Raw genomic sequence first — 18,741 nt, 5'->3', positions numbered from 1 at the left:
TTACTACGATTCCCCTGGTAGGTGCAGCACCGGAGGTTGTGTTGGCAATGAATTGCTCGTGTGTCCTTTTCGGGCAGTCGTACAGCCTTCCAGGACCCCGTGGGAAGCTTACGGAAATTGTGCGAATTTAAAGCGAACCGTCTACGAATGAACAGCCGGTGACCAGGGGCCGAAACAGCAAGTACCGAAGAAGGCTGTAGTGACACCTGGAATGCGTACGAACATGGCACCAAGAACGGAGCCTAGCACGGGGCACGAGAGGGAATGCACCTGGTCGCACTTCGCGGTTAAGCCACACCTACCGAGGCTGATTGCCTATGGTCTGCTCCACATTAACAACGGCAGTACTGCAGTGGCATAATGGGACTGTCCAAGGCTATTGCAGTGATTCTGCTGACTCTTCCCTTCGCTGGAGTCGGTTACAAAGCAAAGTGGTGTACAGCGTCCCCCGCAGCGCAGGGCGCACTCACAGGTTAGCTCCACAGAGGCTTTTTTATCGTATCAGTTGCCCGAGATCACGTAGCACTAAATATAGAAAAGAAGCTGGTCCGCCGTATTCAGAGACACGACTGGCCACATACGCGCCTATTGTCTCTGGCCCTGCGAAATCACCGGAGCACGCAGTAAGTCGCCGAAATCTTCCCGGCGATCGTCCATCCGAATGCATCAGCTCCATAAGAAATGCTTCCGCAGGTATTTCGGAGAGATCTCTGTCGGCACCCCACCTTCATTGTTCAAAGTCGTGTTTGATTCTGGTTAGGTTTTCTTTCGTCTTCTGCACTGCTGACCGCATTCATTGCCGTGCTCAGGCAGCCATCAGTTTTGGATCCCTTCAAAAGAGTGCCAGTCTTCCTCATGCAGAACTCATTCCCGCTTGGACTGTAGCCGCTCGTCAAGCTGTCGCGACCACGGTAACACTGGGTGGAACGAGAGTGTCGCCGTTACCTTCGGAACCGGGCGCATCGTTTACCGAAAAGCGTTAGAGACAGTCAAAATCGGAGATGTAGTGTATGTCTGCTTAATTTTGTTCGTTCTGGGGTAACGACCGACTCGCGAATCTTCAGGATCCCCAGCCAAGCTATCGGACTCGTGGTTGATCAGACGGACGAGCCGTTTGCAAATCTACGTAAGATTGCATACCCGGCCATAGACAGTCAAAACGGGTATGTTTACGAATATATTCAGCGTTTGACGGAATCGTAGGGCTGGGTGAGTGCTCTCTCTTGTACACACGTGTGCCATTGTTAAGTGGTTCCCGCTTAGCTGGCTCGACTGAACTCACCGGAGAAAAAGATTTACTCGATAATATGAAAAACGAGGGTATTATAACCGACAGGGTTTTCGCCTTCTACCTGTCCAGACGCAGCGCTTTGGGCGGTGTAATAAGTTTTGGAGGATTTGATCCCAGGTCGGCAGATTAGACCCGGATATGATTCCGGTATCAAACAGTTCGGCACAAAACGGCGTTGGTTCAGATTTGTTCAGCCAGGGAAACCCATTCAGTGGATTGGCATGCTTCCTCAAAAAGGCTGGGCAATGCCACTGATCGATTTCAAAGTCGACGGTGTCAGACTCGATCTTTGTTTCGACTCTGCTGCGAGCAGATGCGCAGCTGTTTTAGACACCGGAACTTCTAGCATTGGCGGACCCAGGGCCGACATCCATCATATACTCACGATGCTCGGAGCAGCACCACGCTGCGAACGCAAACTTGCCATGAAGTCTCTGACTGTCATAATCGAACAAGAAGCTGGACGGGAGATAGAGTTCGAACTGACGCCCGACGACTATGTAGTTGATAACCTGAAACCGTCAGATGATTCCACTTCATGCCCCGCGGCATTCATGCCTCTGGAGTTGAAGCGACACCCTGTCCGCACCTTCGTACGTTGATTAAACACCTGGATACGCCTGGTCTCAAAGCGTAGGAATGAGATTGCAGGTTCTTGGTGAGGTTTTCATCAGAAAATTCTACGCGATCTTTGATCGCGAGAATAAGAAAATTGGTGAGTGCACGAAACACCGAAGACACGCGTATACCTGGGCGTTATCATTCCCATTTCTTTCCAGGCCTTGTCGAAGCTGCTACAGACGCGAAGCCTAGCAACCTGAGAAGGGACCCTCGAGAGCGCTGGGATGGACTTGTAAATGCTGACCACAGCCTCTCGTTGCCAGAATAAGGGAACCTGCAGGAGATGCCAACATGGTTTCAGTAGAAAGGGAAATGAGCTTTGTTATGTTGTCAAGTACCAAACTGCTTGTTTGTGCAAAAACAGTTCTCTATGGATAGCGTGTGCTGTTGCCATTGAGATTCCGTGCTCCACGGCGACTGTCGGCTTCTTCCTTAGGCAATATAACATGCGAGAAGGCATTCACCCGCGAGGCGAAGAGATGGATATGGGGTTCACGGAAGAAACAAATAGCTCGCTTAATTTAAGTGTGGGGGCTGTCAGTGGAGCTCAACTATACGCATCTCAGCTGGATGCTACGTCTGACCCTGAACTCTCACGTCACACACGTTCCGGCAGGCTGATGTCATTCCCCAAGCGGGAGAGGTTTAGAAACTGCTCAACTGCGTGGGCAGATAACGTTACCAGCGACGACGTACCATCCTTTTGCTTTTTGACTCAACTCCTCGACCGTTATTAAGTTTTGGTGATGACTGTTCGGTGACTGCTGCTGTTTTCCGAGTGATTGGTCAACATCCATTAACGACAACATCGGTCTTCTGCTAAGAGTGTATAGCAAAGGTTGGCCCGCTAGGGCGACGACCAACGGCAGGCAATTGGTTCGCCTGTATGCATCTCGTTAGGACTGCCCGTTACAGTCTTGACAGAGGCCGAAACACATTCCGTAAGAGGTCACGAAGGCATTCAGGCTTGGTATCGCCCAACTTGGGTGGAACTTCGCTAGATCATTGTGTGGGCAGCGTTCAGCGTTCGTCATGCGAAAGGGAGGCGCCCGGAAACTGGTTCTACCAGAGTTATCAAGTCTCTTCAATGGCATGAAGTGCTGACTGAGCACCCAAAATTGCGGCACCTTGCTTCGGCGTTGAGTACACTGCGGCAACACTGACGGATAAAATCAATCAGCTGCCTCCCGGTGGACGCCTACAAGAGACCTACTGTTTCTACGGTGGTCACCAAAAAAAGTACCGCAGTTGATTCCCGGTCGGCCAAAGGAAACAGATATTTCGCTGGACGGGAGAGTCACCGTCTCGGTAGTGGAGTAGGTGCGGACTACCTCTTAGAGGAAAGTGACATTGTAACGTGGACAAATGGGCAAATGACAGTACTACCCACCTAGCCGACACAACCAGACAGCATTGACGCGGCCAACTCCTGAACATTTCATCATAGGCTGCCGCGTACGGCATACTTCACTGTACAGACACCGGCGTCACCCGTGAGCGCCGAGCCGCTTGAAGCTGCTGCTTTTTCTCTACGGTACACGACCACCACACCTTAAAACTGTTTGCAGCTGAATTTGTTTGTCATAACATCGCTACAAACGTAATCGCATATCGTAACGATGCCGTCTATCTGTACAAAGATTATTTGTGCGTTGGGTGTCTTGCTGGCGACAGCAGCCCCCACTCCGGGAACGCCTGCTTTGGCATCGACCGATGTCACCATCATGAAGAAAAAGGCTCCTGGTACCTATCGAGAGTCTCCACCAGATCAGAGACGAGCGAGGTGCAAGTGCCCGTTCGGCTTCGAGAGGATGGATGAATCATGTGTGAAGACAGTAGTTACGGGAAAACCAGAGGTAAGTGGTGTTCCCGCCTTCAAAACAGATAACTTCTGATCAATGACATTACAGGCTGTATGCCCTTCGGGGATCCTGGAGGACGGAAAATGCAGAACGCGGTCGGCCGAAGCCTTTCGCTGTCCCGATGGATTCGAGACGATCTGTAATGCAGAATCCACTGCGAAGTCGAAGTGTTGCCGCCGGACAGAGGCACAAAAAATCATTTTCAGATGTCCCGAAGGAACAACGGAAACTACCGACGGTGACTGCAAGCGCTTGACACGATTCCCTCCAAGTTATGAGTGTCCCCTGGGGTATCGGTACGATGAAGGGTACTGCGTCAGAACCGAGCCTGGGCACATTGTGCCTGCCTGCGGCACGAAGAGTCAGCTAACGGCGCACAACACATGCCTCGCGATTGTGCCTGGCGAGATCGTTTACGAGTGTCCTGAAGGGTTTCACTGTGCCTCCAGTACGAAGATCTCCAGCTTTTGCAAAAGCTGCAAGAAGAGAGAGTTAGCGCCTGTCAGTTGTGAGTGTGGCATCGGGACGGTAGAAAGTGACGGTCTTTGTTACCAGGCCGAGACATACCAAGATTGTGTTGGCAAGGTCAATAAAAAGGACGTGGCATCTACGGCGGCCGTCGACAGTGACGAAGACGCAGTAGTAGAGAAGAAAAAGGACAAGAAGTGCGAAACAACAAAGTCCAAATGCTCATGCCAGGCTGACTTCCATCTCGTTTGCAAGGGAAAGGACTGCCATTGTGTGAAGGAAGAATCAGCTGCGGTTGTGAGGCGTTGCCTGGGGTTCGATGACGGCTCCGGAAATTGTGTGCGCCAGATGGAGTCGGCTCCCATTTTTCAATGTGGAGAAGGACAGGAGTGTGAATCCGTGGGAAAAAATGAATGCAAATGCGTATACAAGATCCGGAAAGACTCTACGGTAAATTGCGGCGACGGCGTCTTGATAGGAGGCGACTGCTTTTCTGTTGACCATATTCCGAGAACACAGCATTGCCAAGATGGCTTCGATGTTGCCTGTCGCGGCTCGGAATGCCAATGCGAACGGAACCTGTTCACGAGCAGAGCCATGATGTGTGAATCTGCGACAGACAAACATTCTAAAGCTTGTGCAACTCTATCGGATCCAGAATTCATCTGCAGAGAGGTAGGCCGGTCATCATTGCTTCTAATAGGACTGAAAGAGTTGTTTCGTTTTCAGGGTCAATTGATCAACGGAGAGTGCGTTCGGTTGTCTTACAGCGTCCAGTTGTGTGATGCATGATCGTTCTCATTTGTTAAAAAAACAAATTCGGACCCATACGGTGGAGCCAATGACTTTGTCGTATATTGACATCTTATGGAAGACTAGCGGGAAAGCGACTCACACTGTAACATGCTATGGACAGTTTGTGTTTCCCTCGATGCCAGTGTGACAGCCACGAGCGAAGAAAAGCGCTTTCTAGCTGGCAAACTGCGATTCCCCATGCCCTGGTAGTTGCGTAGAAGAACAGCTGCTTCAGCAGTCTGTTACCGATTTAGGCGGTTTATCAAGAAAACCTGACCGAGACGGTTGTAGCTGGTTATGAATAGATGCGATCTCACGACCCCTGTGAACTGCTGCCGACTGACCTAGTACCGTTTTGCCGTTCGGCCGACTCTTGCTGAACTGCCTTAATAGCCGCTCGCTGCGACTTCACATGGTCCAAGACGTTTGGCTCATTCATGTCTGGCCGCAGAATCCTGTGCATAACGCATGATCCAGCGAACGCCGATGCGAAAGCAACGAACAGAGAAAGAGCAAATTCTCCTCGAGAGAGTCCTGCTGGCATCTTGTCCACCGGGGGTCTTTTCCTGTCAAATCGCCGCACTTCCTGGTTTGCCGGAGCCACGCTGGTATTTTAAGTGTTCGTAGTTTAGAAAGCTGTTTGGGGAGACTAAGACGCCAGAACAGTCAGAGAACTACTGGGCCTCGTGCAGTACGAAACCTCGAAACCCATGACAGAAAAGGCATGCCTGGGGGGGGGATGGCACTTCCACTCGCGCAACGGCATGGAACAAGTTGATGGTGATCTTCCGGAGAACTGTACGGAGAAACCGTTACAGTGCTTGCCACAGTCGGAATGCGACTCGCGCTTTGCTGAACGACATATTGAGCGACACGTTACTTTCCATCCATTGCTACACAGAGAGGATGACCGGGCCACCGTCCTCGGAACACGAGAGAGCCTGGTGCATCCATCGAGAGAATCTACCCTGAACCGCCACCTACGAGAACACCTACTAAGAATTTCGGCCTCACGGACCAAGAAGCAAAACCATGACGATAAAAGTAAGGGGAAGGACGCGAGGTGGTGTTTAGAGATTTTCCGCACACCGCTGAGTTCCGTGTTCCAGCGCAGTGTTTTTCCCGCCGCGTAAAGTTGCCGGTCGTCAACGAGAGCACCGCTTGTCGTGGCTTCCTGCCGGCTCTTTCGAGACGGTGAGGGAAGAGCATTGAGTGAGCAGAGCCACAGTTGCATGGCAGCATACAAACACCAGCGTCGCCGTAACAATGTGCATTTCATCTCAGAGATGATTTTGGGGCAATTCGTGCTGTTCTGCAACCACATTAACTGCACAGCGGTCACGGAAATCTCGTGGAACTTCTGGTGAGCGGGGCTAGGCCAGCTCCGCGAGCGATGGTTGTTTTGCCATCGAGTGATTACCTTCCCCCCTTCAGAGACGGACAAAACTTTTCTCGTCACTGTCAGAGAGCGTTCCTTTTTTATTGACGTAATACATGGGCTCTGCCTCTGATTACAACTGTGAGTCTTAAACCTTGCCCATCTGTGGCGTGCGAGTGAGTTTTGGCAGTCAATCGAACCACCAGGCGTAAATTGGGTTGCCTGTATGTGGATGACGCGCACTTCGCCAGCAAAAAGTGCTTCCTACTTGTGGTGTCCGGTGCCGATACCAGGTGAAACTTTGTCTTAAGTAGCTCGACGTCTCCCACCGGCTTCCCGTCCTCTGTACAGCAGCGGTAACAGGCATTCTCTAGTTTATCGACACATCTTCCCGGCTTAAAACAGCGATGGCACAGAATACGTTGCAGGTGCACGACAGCTTGAGGCTGTTGAGCTACGACGAGTTGTTTAAGTCGTCTGAGGTCAAGACCATCCAGAAATTTCAAGGTTTCAAACGACAAAACACACTAAAGGGAGACACTCGAGCCAAAAACGAGCTGCTCAGCGTTCTGCGACAGCAGCGTGTGCTCGTTGACGACAATGCCATTCACTTCATAGCAGAGGCTCGAAGCGAAAGCAAGGCAGACGCGAGGAATTCCGTGTTCAAATTGGCTCAGAAGTACAAAGTTTTGCCGGATACGGAGAACGTAAAAAAAATCAAGCAGCTATTTGGGAAAGTGAGGGAGGATGACTCCGGAGACGAAGACTGGGAGCCGTCGTTTCGTCGGCTACCTGATTGTCTCAAGACAAAAAGGGGTGTAAAATTAATGGAAGATGATGTTTCCCATGAGATCCTGCTTGGTGAAATTGACACAATAGAAGATGAGTCTTCGAAGCTGGGCGGGAATGTCGTCACATTGGAGCCTGTGAAAGAGGAACCCGAAGAAGTAATGGGCCGTGTCATAGACGAGCACGCCGGAGAACTCGGATTGTCTGCAGGTAAAGAGGATGGTACAGCGCAGGCGAAGGCACAGAACGAAGAATCTGACGATGATGACGAGGACGACGCTCATTTTGACAACGAGGATCTGAAAGGTAAACGAATCACCGGTCTGAGTTACCGACATTGCCACAAGCATTGCTGACCGCTTACAGGCGACGCTTCGAGTGCACATGGTTTAATGCCTGAAAGTGTTTTCTGTATTGCCTGCGTTTACTGCAGTTTTGAATGACATGCAGAAGGAGTTTATTGGGAATAATCTTACAGCATGGATAAAGGATATTAAGAAAGCGTATGAATCGGGTGTCAAATTGGTGAAAGTCAACGCGCTGGGATACAAGTTCATCCGCATTGTTACTCTGAAGGATATGGTAAGGTCTTCCCGACGAACGAATGAGCAGCTTTTTCTTCAGACCCAGCGACTGTAATACATCGTTTCCTGGTGAACACAAAACGTGTCCCGCTGTGCTGTACGTACTATATTGCAGGTCCTGTCGATACGACAGCCTCACACGCAGTCGAAGGTTAAATTAGAGCGTCAAGTGGCAATCACTGAAGTCATTAATGTGCAGCTCGGGCGCGACTCCAAGGAATTCCGCGCGCTCGACCAGCTTGTCGACGAGGGCAAAGAACCCGCGGATACAAAGTAAGATATACAGCTGCCTAGTGTTGTCCGAAGAACAGGCACTGTGTGGACGGATTGTGCTTAGCATCTTCTCGGTTTTTTCTGCGCTGTTTTTGTGCTTTTCAGCCCTACCGCAACCCTCTGCGCAGTCGTCGATCTCCCGAAAAATCGATCGCTGTCCTTGGTGTTCTTGTAAGTTTCACGGCAATATCCGGAGAGCGATTTGTGAGCCTTTTGCGTATCTGCGCAACCCTCATTCGGCGGGAAAACCTATCGCTAGCCTTGTTGTTTCTGAAGTTTTTACGTGACTAATTATAGAGCGATCTCCGTATCGCTTGAATATCTGGTGCTTCTTGCAGTTGGTAGTGTCGACGACTATGCACTGGGTGATCTGTGACTGTACGTGTGTTTTTTCTCAGGGAAGAAGACCAAAGGAACGGATTTGTCTTTTATCTGCGCGTTCTGCTAAAGAAAGCAAAGGTGGCGGCTCAACAGCTCGAGGCGAGTCCGTGACCCCGTTATGAGCAGCGGAACTCCTGTTTCAGCATGAGCATCGGGAAACATGGCCAGACGAACAGATTTTGGATTTCGAAAGGGCATGGCGTGTCACCTCTCGACCATGCGTCGCATATTCAAGTGTCTCATGCGTAGCCGATATTCCTGGTGTTGCATAGAGAGTGTCACTCGCGCCGAACCAGGAAAGTGCCATTCTGGCAACCGGTTGCTTGGGAGCTGGATATTCGCCGTTTCGGTTCGTGCCGTATTTTGTTGAATGGCAGCTTCCATTGCGACTTCTCTAAGTGACTTGTTGTAGAGTGTTTAATCATGCGTGCCGTCAGGGGGCACGTTCGCGTGGTCCAGCGGTCTGGTTGGTGAGTGCCAGGTCACGATTTTCTTTTCCAGCATTCCGCATTGTCAGTCTAAGGTTGTTTAAAGTGGCGATCAACGTACGCAGCGGGGAAGCGTCCTCACCATTTGGGCGTTTGAGGGAATACAGTTTCCATCAGAATGACTAGAGCACGACCGCAATGTTTTTCATTGTCTTCTCGTGTAGTAGCGAGTGCCCTACTTCCGTTCCCCAACACATTATGTATCTAACCCAACGCTGATCAGCCAGTTTCACTTTGTGGAATTTCAGGAAATAAGGGTATAATACTGTGGAGTGCATCACGTCAGGCGTTCGTGCTCAGAAGTTGCAACCGCGCACCATATTCTCAGGCTTGTCACTTCTTGAACTATCACTTTCCCGTACGATATGTTGCACCGTCGGAATGCGTCCAGTGCACCCACTGACGGGCAAGTTCTGATCCTTTAGCTGTCCACCTCAACTGCGGCTGCAGGGGTTCATTCAGTCGGAGGTAGAGGGCTAACATCAGACATTACGAAACCAAGGAAAAATCGCTTCGGCCTCAGAGCTTTACGCACGCTAGTCGCGACTGTTTTAATCTATGGCCCCACTTGAACTGCTTCAAGGTTGTGGTCTGACTTCAGTGCCCTCGAGGTTCTTGGCAGTGGCAGCAACCCAATTTCAAGCCGAAGGCTTGCCTGAAGAAGAAAGTATATTCACTGCTTTGATGTGCTTTGGAAACACATGTATTGTCTCCATCCCTCAGGGCAAAGCACATGGCATAGTTTCACTGACCTGGCTATCCATGAGGCATACGGCAGATATCAAGCTAAGACAGCTCGTGCACGTAGACAGAGCCCCTCCAACAAGGCCGAGCACGCCGCTATATCCGAAGTTGGCGTATAGAGCTTGAGCCAAGTTCCACAAAGAGTAACGGCTGAAATTACATGTTATTGTCGTAATCTCAAATAAGCGGAAATGCGTGAGGAAAGATAGAGCACCGAAAACTAGAGGCGCCCACAAGTCAAGAATTTCTCCCGGATTAAGAAGAAACAGTTTACGACGCCATAACTCGTCGTTCACCTCGTCCAGCAAGTTCTCCTCGGGCCACTGCAGCGATGGTGCGGCCTTGAGAATCCTCGAAACTCCAGTGGCAATCGTCACCGAACCGGCAACGAGTCCACAGATGCGCGCTAGTTGGGAGAGGAGCTGGCTTCGGGGAGCTGCCACACTCGTCGACGCGGGGGGATCTTGGTCACTACACAATGCTGGGAAGATCCTTGGAACCTGGTTCTTAGTGCTCGCATCGATGGTCTCGGGGGAACCCCGTGGAGGCAACACGTTTCCTGATATCGGCGACGGCATATAAACTGTTGGTGCACCAGGAGACTCGGTCTGCAGACGCTCTTCCACGTCGTACGGGAAAAATGATGCGGGACCGTAAGGCTGTTTGGGAGCGAGGGTACACATCATGCCAGCTGCTGTTCGGCGGCACACAGAAAGGAACTCGGATATCCACACTAGTACAGTTTGTCGACGTTGTCATTTCATTTGCTGCGGCACGGGCCTCGGGGCCAAAAACCGTCCGCCGCAGTACGTTCTCAGGCGTCTTTGCTCGAAATGACCAATATGGTTCCAGGATGGGGAGAATGCAAGCATTTCAGCGAAAGGGTGCGGTAATGACGCTCCACGTACAGTGCAGGAGCCAGCAGCGTCCATGTACCTGAAGGGATGGACTGCGCGTACACCGCAGGCGAGCAGTGAAGGATTTGTCGGAACGGCCTCTGTACCATCCAAGGGAGCTGGAGCTCTACCTCGGAAATAGGCTCTGGTACCAGATTCTTGGCAGTCTAGATGCTGCATGAACTGGCAATGGCGGCAAAACGGGGCGTAATGCCCAGAATTCACGTAGAGTCCCTTTTCTCAGTAGGGATGACCCTGGTGTCCATCCCGAGCGTGCTGATCACGTTTTATGCTGCCCGTCAAGGACGAGTAGAAAAACTCGCACCCTACGACTTGAACGGTAAGAGATACGAGGCTGTCTTATAGGAGACAGTCTCATGCTGGCTCTTCGCAGGCGATCCGTGTGGAGGCGTGACCGTCGGAGCAGATCGCGTTTTCCTCTACTTTTACCCTAACGCGGAAAACATGGCACTCACCGTGTGCGTGAGTGAATGCTCGGGAAGTAAGAGGATGAATTTTTGATCACTCTTATCGCTACCAACTGGCTGTTCAGTTGGAACAAACCAAACTGTAATGCTTCCCTATGGAAATGGCGGTGTTCGAGAGCACCGCTTCTCCGCTTCTCGGCTGGTGCGCCAGTTTTTTTCTGCCGTCCCTTTCAAGCAACAAACGCTCAGAGTGTTCCAGGTTATTGGAGAGTATTGTCTGCGTGAGGTGGCCAACGTAACGGATTTCGTTTCGACAGCACAACTGCAGACCAATGTTCTGCGCGGTGTTTTTCGCGACATCGCCAAAAGCACCGAGTTTCTGTTCGCGTTGGCTTTTGTGGCTGTCTTCATTTGCTGTGCATGGCTGAAAATCCTATATCTCGCCAGGCCATTTCGTGCAGTTTCCTTCCTCCTGGTCGACTTCTTGCCGTTTGTTTCGTCCGCAATTTTCGTTGCATTAACCTTTTTCACTTTGCAAACGTCACCGTTCACCAGAGCGACCGCTGGCTGGGTCGTTATCACTGTCTTCCTGGTAAGCGCGCGTATAACCGTGAATCTCTCTGGTGACAGAGAGCGTCATGCCGTCGGGGACAGATGAAACTGCCTGTTACTGTCGGTATGCTGCCATATGTTGCCACAAGGTCATATGAGAGGTAATAAGTTGAACGCGTGCAACCATGTCCTGGTCGTATGGTCGCGTGCAGGGGACGATCACTGACGTTGGCTGGAATCCAAGCACTGTTTGAGATGCCAGATTTGCTTACAGCGCTTGTCGCTACAACGCTGTTTTCTGCCGCCCTGGTGATCTGGAATACGTGGATGTGTGCTGCAGTCTTATCAATCGGACGGCCTGTTCCCCAACCACTTACAAGCGACGCCGGGACCATCCTTGGTTTGGAGACGGACTTTCGAGCACCCGCGTGGCGGCCAGTTGCTCTCGCTGTTGTCATACTATCTCATGGCATACAAACCGAGACTAGTCAGCCTTACTGCTTGTCGAAATGGGTGCCGCTGGCGATCCATCATTCCTTTCGTAGCCATATCTCTAATGAAATTTCTCTGCACAAAATGTACTATGGCATGGTAAGTCAATCGGGCTGCTGTAAATGTGTAGGAGGACGTAGAGTTGCAGGTTCGAGCGAATAACCACCGACGGCAAACGACAGCCACAGTACCGATCTCTCTTATCCTCGGTGCCATCCGCATGTTCCTGCGCTGCCCCGATTGCCTTCGCCAGTAATTAAAACCCTGTGCAGTATCTTACAGAAATTTATCGAGTATCGAGCAGCGGCTTTTTCGGGTTTCTGTCGTTTCCCATCTGCAATCATCAGCGTACTAGAAGCCGAGAACAGTGCGTCACGCATCAGAAACAGATGGACAGCCGCAGCACTACGAGTTCTCTCCCCACTAAAATACTGCAGTGAGAGCCACAATGCGTCCACGCGGAAATATGGCCGCTGGGTGTGTTTCACTGCAGGGCTTCTCTACAGCAATATTCTGTATTTCAAGCTGGCAGAGAAGAAGCAACCATACCTTGAATGCACTCAGGCCGGTAACTCGGTGGGTGTAGCAACCAGTAGCGCATTTTGCACAGACGCATGAAAAGCAGACGCCTTATCGCAGGACAACACAGAGATGATAGTTGACGACCATCGACTGGCGAGGAAATACGCATTGCAAGAAATGATAACGTGAGTATGACGCAAGGCCAGACACCACTAACAAAAAAGAGGAGACGCTCCACTTGCAGGCCAATATATAGTATTGTCGCGCCATCGAGCTTGGTGAGACACGGCTGACTCGTGAACTGCAGTGTGCTTTTCCATTTTGAGACTCCAGCTTTTCCTTCTCGTTTGTATATCATGGTCTGTTGTCCTCCAGTTACCCTTCTTCTCTCACGAAGTGAGGGAACCACACGGTAATCCGCGCAGCTACATGTCACCGGTATCTTGGTCAGGGATCGAAGGGACTAGACAATGTTCTCCACGTTGTCATACCCATATTCATCATATGCCTGTCGATGATCGTGGTAAGCTCGGTTATGTTCCAGCAGGTCAGTCTTGTCTCGACTTCGCGGAAGTCAGATCACGTTTGAGGCACTCGATGCCATTTGTGTTACCGTTGTGATGAGCTGGATTCGCGGAGCAACCGATATCCGATGGACAAGCCACATGAACGCCGTAAGAAGAATCGCTACTGCTAAGCGACAGGTAATCCAGCTGGCCGCTGTCAGGACAATATTGTCAGCTACGAGTCGTCAACACTGGCTGACTATCTCCACATCTTGCGTCGAGCTCCGCAGAACGTAGATGCATACTTGAGAGAAGTCCGGAACTGTGCTGCCTTCTAATGCGGTTCCTGCCATTAGTGGATAGATTTGTCCTGATGCGCCTTTTCCGGTTTAGTGTAGAAGCTTCGTGCCTCGTATACACGAGGTCTCCTCTCCGCCCTCAGCTTCAAGGTGTTTGAACGGTAACAAACGGCGGGCGCCATATTTACTCCGGCGACGTGTAACAAATACAGCCATACACGGATCCTTGTGAGCTTTGTTAACCTGCAATTTCAAAGTGCCCGCTTGAGCAGGATTCGCCAAAAATACCCCCACAATTGATACGTCAGCCCTCAAGAATTAGCCCGATTGGCGAGCGGGAAACCGTCGCGTTTGATGATATCTCCAAACGGCCTATACGCGAGAACACTCTGTTCGAAATGATATCTGCCGCTAGCCGTCAGCTTGGTGTTAGCGTCTCCCTCTCCTTGTACGCTTTCGAAAACCGAACGCGCCTGGAACAGCACCTTAGCGGTTGAAGACGACAGTATTTGTGAACTCGAGCATTGCGATCAACAATGTACGGTAATCTTCTGATGTTTCTTGCCGACGTACTTCAGTAGCTCGACCTCTATTCCACCGTTTGAAAATCGTGAAATTGCCCGCCAGTTGAGCATTCCATCTGCTTCCCTAAACTTTTTCGAAGCTGCAGGAGTCCGGTAAGCAGAAAAAGAAGAAACGAGACTAGCTGGCGGGGGGTGGGCGATGTGGAGGGGAAAATACCGGCTGCCGGGTTGGAACCAAGTCTTCTAGGAAAAGTCATAGGAAGTGACGGACGACTTACCAGAAAGTACATAAACGCCTGCCCAGTCGTCCCGAGCAGCTATCATGCGCCTGAAGTCTCGGTAGACTGAATCGATTGTATCCCTAGCGCTCCTGCGACCATATGGGAGATTCGTGACAATGACGGCTCCAGATGGAATTTCGCTGCTAACCTGCAGAACAGCCCACAAATATATAGACCGGGATAGCTATACATTTACACCAGCAGTACACAAAGTTCAAAGTACACGGCCACCGCGTAGGCATCCGCTCGCAGCAGTACGCAAAATGTGCAATATAAGGAACTCCCCTGGCGACCTCACCTGAAGGAAAGAGCCCACTGTGAAATCGATTTTACATGGTAGTTTCACGTCGCTGTCGTCTGTTGGACAAGACAGAAAAACCGGACGCCTGCAATGCAGAAACACATTGTTTCTGTTTCTGCTCTAGTGGCAGCACTGCGCTGACAAATGTAGCTCTTCGGACAGCCTCACCGTTCATTAGGAGCTCAGTTGTCCGAGGTAGCCGTTCACGAAAAGCCTCCAGGTTCTTGTAAGCTCTCTGCGAGTACCCAGGCAAGGAAATAGGCAAGGCACGCCAACAATTCCTATGACCAACAGTATGACGATAAACGTTCCGTACATCCTAATTTTACCCAAGTCGATGAAGAAAAAAAGCACAGTCAAGCTCGATTTACGTCCAAGGGAAGCACAGGAGTCGGTGCAGCCGTCAACCACTCTATGCCTATTGCAGTACCTGTTGTTTTTGCTTACCGTGATCTGATCCGGATCAATATCACTGCCAAAAAGTTCCAGATTATGCAGATTGGGGTGGGGGCTGTGTAACCGCAAACACATGAAGACGCCAAGCATATATGGACCTTGACGCTCGAGCGAGAATGCGACTCCAACTCGTTCGATCTTTGGGATGTAGAGTATTACAGCCAGATGCTACAAGCTGTACGTTTCTGTATTCACTGTATCTTTTTACGTTATTGGGCCCCATTAAAGCGCCTTGGAAGTGCACTCACCTCAGGCTTACACAGTCGAGAAAGGCGGCAAAACGCGATGGAGAGTGAATAGGGAACTGCAACAGCAGTAACAACACGCGTACCTCGTTTCTGCAGAAAACTTTGCGCCTCGCTACAATTCGGTCCCTTGAAGGAGAAAACGGACCACTAACCGCCGGAGTGCAACACTAGCCACGGTGGGAACAAATGCTGGCGTGGCTGAAGGCGCATGGCTTTAGCCTTACACCTGATTTTCTGCTTACAACTAGAACGCATATCTACCATCACACGTGTGGCCTTTTTGCTCGGCTGTGACTATGCAGGGAAACGGAAAGGCTGGCCGCAAGTCTCACAGATGATTTCGCAACTGTACACGAATGCCAAATGTATAGTACAGCTCCTCTGACAATGTACACCATGCGAATTCTCATTCTGCCACTCGTTGACTGCTTTTAACCCGCGGAAGCCGATTGCCCTGAACCGTCTTCACTGGAACAAAACGGGAAACCGTTGATAACGCAGAACAAACCGCAGTCTTTTTCCACCGCGCAAGAGATACATCTGCATCACGTACAAAAGTCCGTTCCTGACGACTGCACCAAGCGGAACAGTGTCATAGAGTATAGGAAAAACCACACTTGTTGGAACGACACAGGGAGAGAGCAGGCTGCTCATGAATCAAGATAGGAGCGTCAGTGCACTGACAGAAGTCACCACCGATTTCATTCTATCTGAAGGTCTGACGTACGTCAAAGAAGGCATGACGGCGCCGGGGTGTGTTAGCGGGAACCCCGCCAGCAATTCCTAGCATCTCGAGCAGAATGGGCCCTGTTCCGCAGAAAGGATCCCAGACGAAAAGCCTGAGCAGTGCAACCGGCAGCGCAGAATCAGTAGTTTTGCCATGCACTTATCAAGACTAATGCACGAAAGCTAGAGATGTTATCACTTCCGTGTTCGTGAAAGTTGAAAATACAGACGTACGTCTCAGCGGCATACGGGGACTAGACGGAGAGAGGCCGCGTAGAATAGTCTGACGAAGTCATTCACAGACACATATTGTTTGCCGCACTGAACGGCGTGGAGAGCGAGCGCATCTCGCCTGCACGGTGATGCAGGATCCTCACTTTTGGTTCTCAAACAGCAGATTTAGGAAGGGCGTCCGGTACGCAACAGCCGCGGCCAACGGTTCCTTCAAGGGCATGGGCCCGCGGCTAACGCGCCAGGGCCTTTTGCCAATGTCACCGCTAGCATCAATGCTGACCTGGCACAGAGAACCAACACCACAGTAGACAAGATATCATTCGATGGAATCGTCACCGCGAGTTCAACTTTCGTGCAGACTGATGGATCGAATCAGCTGAATGTCTCTTCGATTTAGACGGATGGACGCGGCCGCACCACGATCAACACCGAAAACAGCATTTTCCTGAGACCACCAACCGACCACAAACTGTTCCTGTAACCGTTTGCATCTTCCTCCTTGCCCATGGCCTCTCCTCAAAGAAGCGTCCACCTTCATTACCTGGCACACTCCGTCCTTCATGTTGACGTGTAGGTGTGGGCCGCTCATGGTAACTGAACGAGAGAAAGAAAACAAACACATACGACGGCTCGCCATACGCCTGCACACATGAGTAAATTTTGACAGCTTCACGTTTCTATTCTCGTTCGACGGCAGAGACCCCAACACGGGAGAGACAGTAGTATCACCCAACCGCTGAAACGCGTGCAGGGACGCGTCATTACGGCCGTCTTTCCCAGATCCTGTTTCAGGATCTCAGTAAGCTGCTGTCCCTGTTTCAGCACAAAACCAGTGGTCCGGCGAATGGAAAGCGTTGCTTGCTTTGTGCTGGAACGGCACCATATCAACTGGTCCAAGATTTCCGTCCACTCAGTGAGGCAACAAAAGACATTATAGTTAGCTATTCTTGAGTTTCAGTGTGTTGAGGAGGCACCGCGTTCCTGACGGCGAGGTTCAACGACAGTCCTTGCTCGATTGCCACGGTCTAGGGTTAGGGAGCCGCTAACCTCCTCGTCCTCGTAAGTGTGGAGGCAGGCCGTCTCGCTTGCTTTCGTGAATGAATTTCTTCTTGTTTTCTTTCACAGCAGCAGCTGTCATCTCCTCTAGCATCTTCGTATGGTGCAGCCGTGACCGCCGCACCCGAACTGAAACGACGGGTTCGCCTAAATCGGCGACGAGGGGGACGAACTTCTGCCATGGAAGGGCGCAGAGCCTGCGGAGAAGCGTCGTTTCCCGTTGTGCCGGGAACGGACTGCCTATTCGTACTCGGACAGCGTCTGTCAACCTGCTCCGGAGGCAGATGTTCCACAGAGTTTCGAGAGTTCCAGTGACCTCGACTCCTCCGCCAGAACCTCGGTACTTCCCATCAACGGGCCCATTGATAACCAGTCTGTTCGCTGCCTCGGCCGCAGCTGCCGCGGCGGACACGGCCGCTTCCTGCAGTCGTGCTTTTTCGTCGGACCTCGAGTCTCCAGGTGACACACTGTCACCCCGCTCCCGACTGAAAGGCGGAGGCGGTGGAAAGCGAAGAGAAAGCAACTCGCGAGCAAGGAGGCCCTCCAGTCCAGGTGCACACACACAGAAGATTTTGAGTAAGGATTCGTCTTCGTCCGTATCATCTGCCGTAGATTCGGAAAAACCGGAAGCAGCGGACAATGAATGAGCAGGAGAGCCACAAGCAGCGTCAGTTGCATCAGAAGCAGATGCGGAGCATTCGAGCGGAGACGACGATGGCGTAGAGGCGGAACGATGCGGAACACGGGTGCACTCTGAAAACGCGGATCGTGGGTCTCTGTTCTCATCTGTTTCGCTGGAAATCGCCTCATGACATCGGCCCGCCAGCCGTTCTCGAAGCACAGCGAATGCGCGTTCCGCGGCGACGCTTTCAGTGACTGCCGTATCGCTCTCTTCTCCACTCCGGCGTCTCGATTGCTGCGGACTCCGCCCTTGGGTCCTCCGCACGAAACCTTGTCGGACGGAAGACAGCTGCTGCTCTGAGTCCTCCTCCGCGTCAATTTCGCGCCTGGCTGAAGATACGACCGTCCGGGCGTCTCGTCGCATACACGGCGGGCGACACGACGGGATTTTGCCTTTAGTCGTTGAGCTCCCCAGATGAAAAACTGGCGACGGTGAGCAGACTGCCGTGCGCTGGAAGAGCGAACCCAGCAAGACCCCATTTGAGTTATTTGCCAAGGCAACCTGTGAATTCGATCCACGTCGGCCGTCTTTCAGCTCATTTTGAAACTTGATCGTCGCTTGTTCCAGGGAGGTAGCTCTACTAGATTTGCCTTGCCCCGCAGCAAACGCTGGTCCCTCAAGCAATTTGCGGCGCGAATGGCTTCCTACATGGGGGACATTGCATCGAGAACAGACGCGTCTCTCTGGTGGCGTGAATAACCGCCCACATGCACGGACAAAACTGGCGCCGGGAGGCGACCGAGAAAGATCGACTGAGAACAGGTATGACAGAGATCGCGACACCGGGTGCCGCCCAAACTTTGCTCGGCATGCTGACAGGTCAGGGCTCCGGATCGCCATCTTCGCGCATCCTCCTCTACATTA

At 51.5% G+C, this 18,741-nt stretch overlaps 5 protein-coding genes across 5 annotated transcripts; 3 read left to right on the top strand and 2 right to left on the bottom strand.

Moving 5' to 3' along the window:
- Nucleotides 1–360: 360 nt before the first annotated feature.
- NCLIV_003910 (cathepsin D enzyme, related) lies at nt 361–2,104 on the top strand (the record flags this gene model as incomplete). The annotated part of the gene is made up of 8 exons (XM_003879893.1): nt 361–472; nt 536–623; nt 694–755; nt 810–1,008; nt 1,065–1,126; nt 1,186–1,408; nt 1,476–1,884; nt 1,943–2,104. The coding sequence occupies 8 exons, from the start codon at nt 361–363 to the stop codon at nt 2,102–2,104; spliced, it is 1,317 nt and encodes a 438-aa protein (XP_003879942.1).
- Nucleotides 2,105–3,531: 1,427 nt separating this feature from the next.
- Nucleotides 3,532–5,034, top strand: NCLIV_003900 (putative oocyst wall protein COWP; the record flags this gene model as incomplete). The annotated part of the gene is made up of 3 exons (XM_003879892.1): nt 3,532–3,768; nt 3,823–4,917; nt 4,972–5,034. The coding sequence occupies 3 exons, from the start codon at nt 3,532–3,534 to the stop codon at nt 5,032–5,034; spliced, it is 1,395 nt and encodes a 464-aa protein (XP_003879941.1).
- Nucleotides 5,035–6,822: 1,788 nt separating this feature from the next.
- NCLIV_003890 (conserved hypothetical protein) lies at nt 6,823–8,553 on the top strand (the record flags this gene model as incomplete). Its single annotated transcript, XM_003879891.1, has 5 exons — nt 6,823–7,510; nt 7,638–7,786; nt 7,904–8,061; nt 8,167–8,232; nt 8,460–8,553. The coding sequence occupies 5 exons, from the start codon at nt 6,823–6,825 to the stop codon at nt 8,551–8,553; spliced, it is 1,155 nt and encodes a 384-aa protein (XP_003879940.1).
- A 933-nt stretch (nt 8,554–9,486) lies between these two features.
- Nucleotides 9,487–10,360, bottom strand: NCLIV_003880 (conserved hypothetical protein; the record flags this gene model as incomplete). The annotated part of the gene is made up of 2 exons (XM_003879890.1): nt 9,487–9,585; nt 9,683–10,360. The coding sequence occupies 2 exons, from the start codon at nt 10,358–10,360 to the stop codon at nt 9,487–9,489; spliced, it is 777 nt and encodes a 258-aa protein (XP_003879939.1).
- A 3,495-nt stretch (nt 10,361–13,855) lies between these two features.
- NCLIV_003875 (uncharacterized protein) lies at nt 13,856–18,240 on the bottom strand (the record flags this gene model as incomplete). Its single annotated transcript, XM_003879889.1, has 6 exons — nt 13,856–14,009; nt 14,239–14,297; nt 15,191–15,235; nt 15,907–15,969; nt 16,325–16,347; nt 17,187–18,240. 6 exons carry the CDS (start codon nt 18,238–18,240, stop codon nt 13,856–13,858), a joined length of 1,398 nt encoding a protein of 465 aa, XP_003879938.1.
- Nucleotides 18,241–18,741: the final 501 nt, after the last annotated feature.

Source organism: Neospora caninum, chromosome Ib, assembly GCF_000208865.1.
Source record: "Neospora caninum Liverpool complete genome, chromosome Ib".
Lineage (NCBI taxonomy): Eukaryota > Apicomplexa > Conoidasida > Eucoccidiorida > Sarcocystidae > Neospora > Neospora caninum.
Note: the sequence above shows the minus strand (reverse complement) of the source record. Positions and strands in the feature narration are given on the sequence as shown.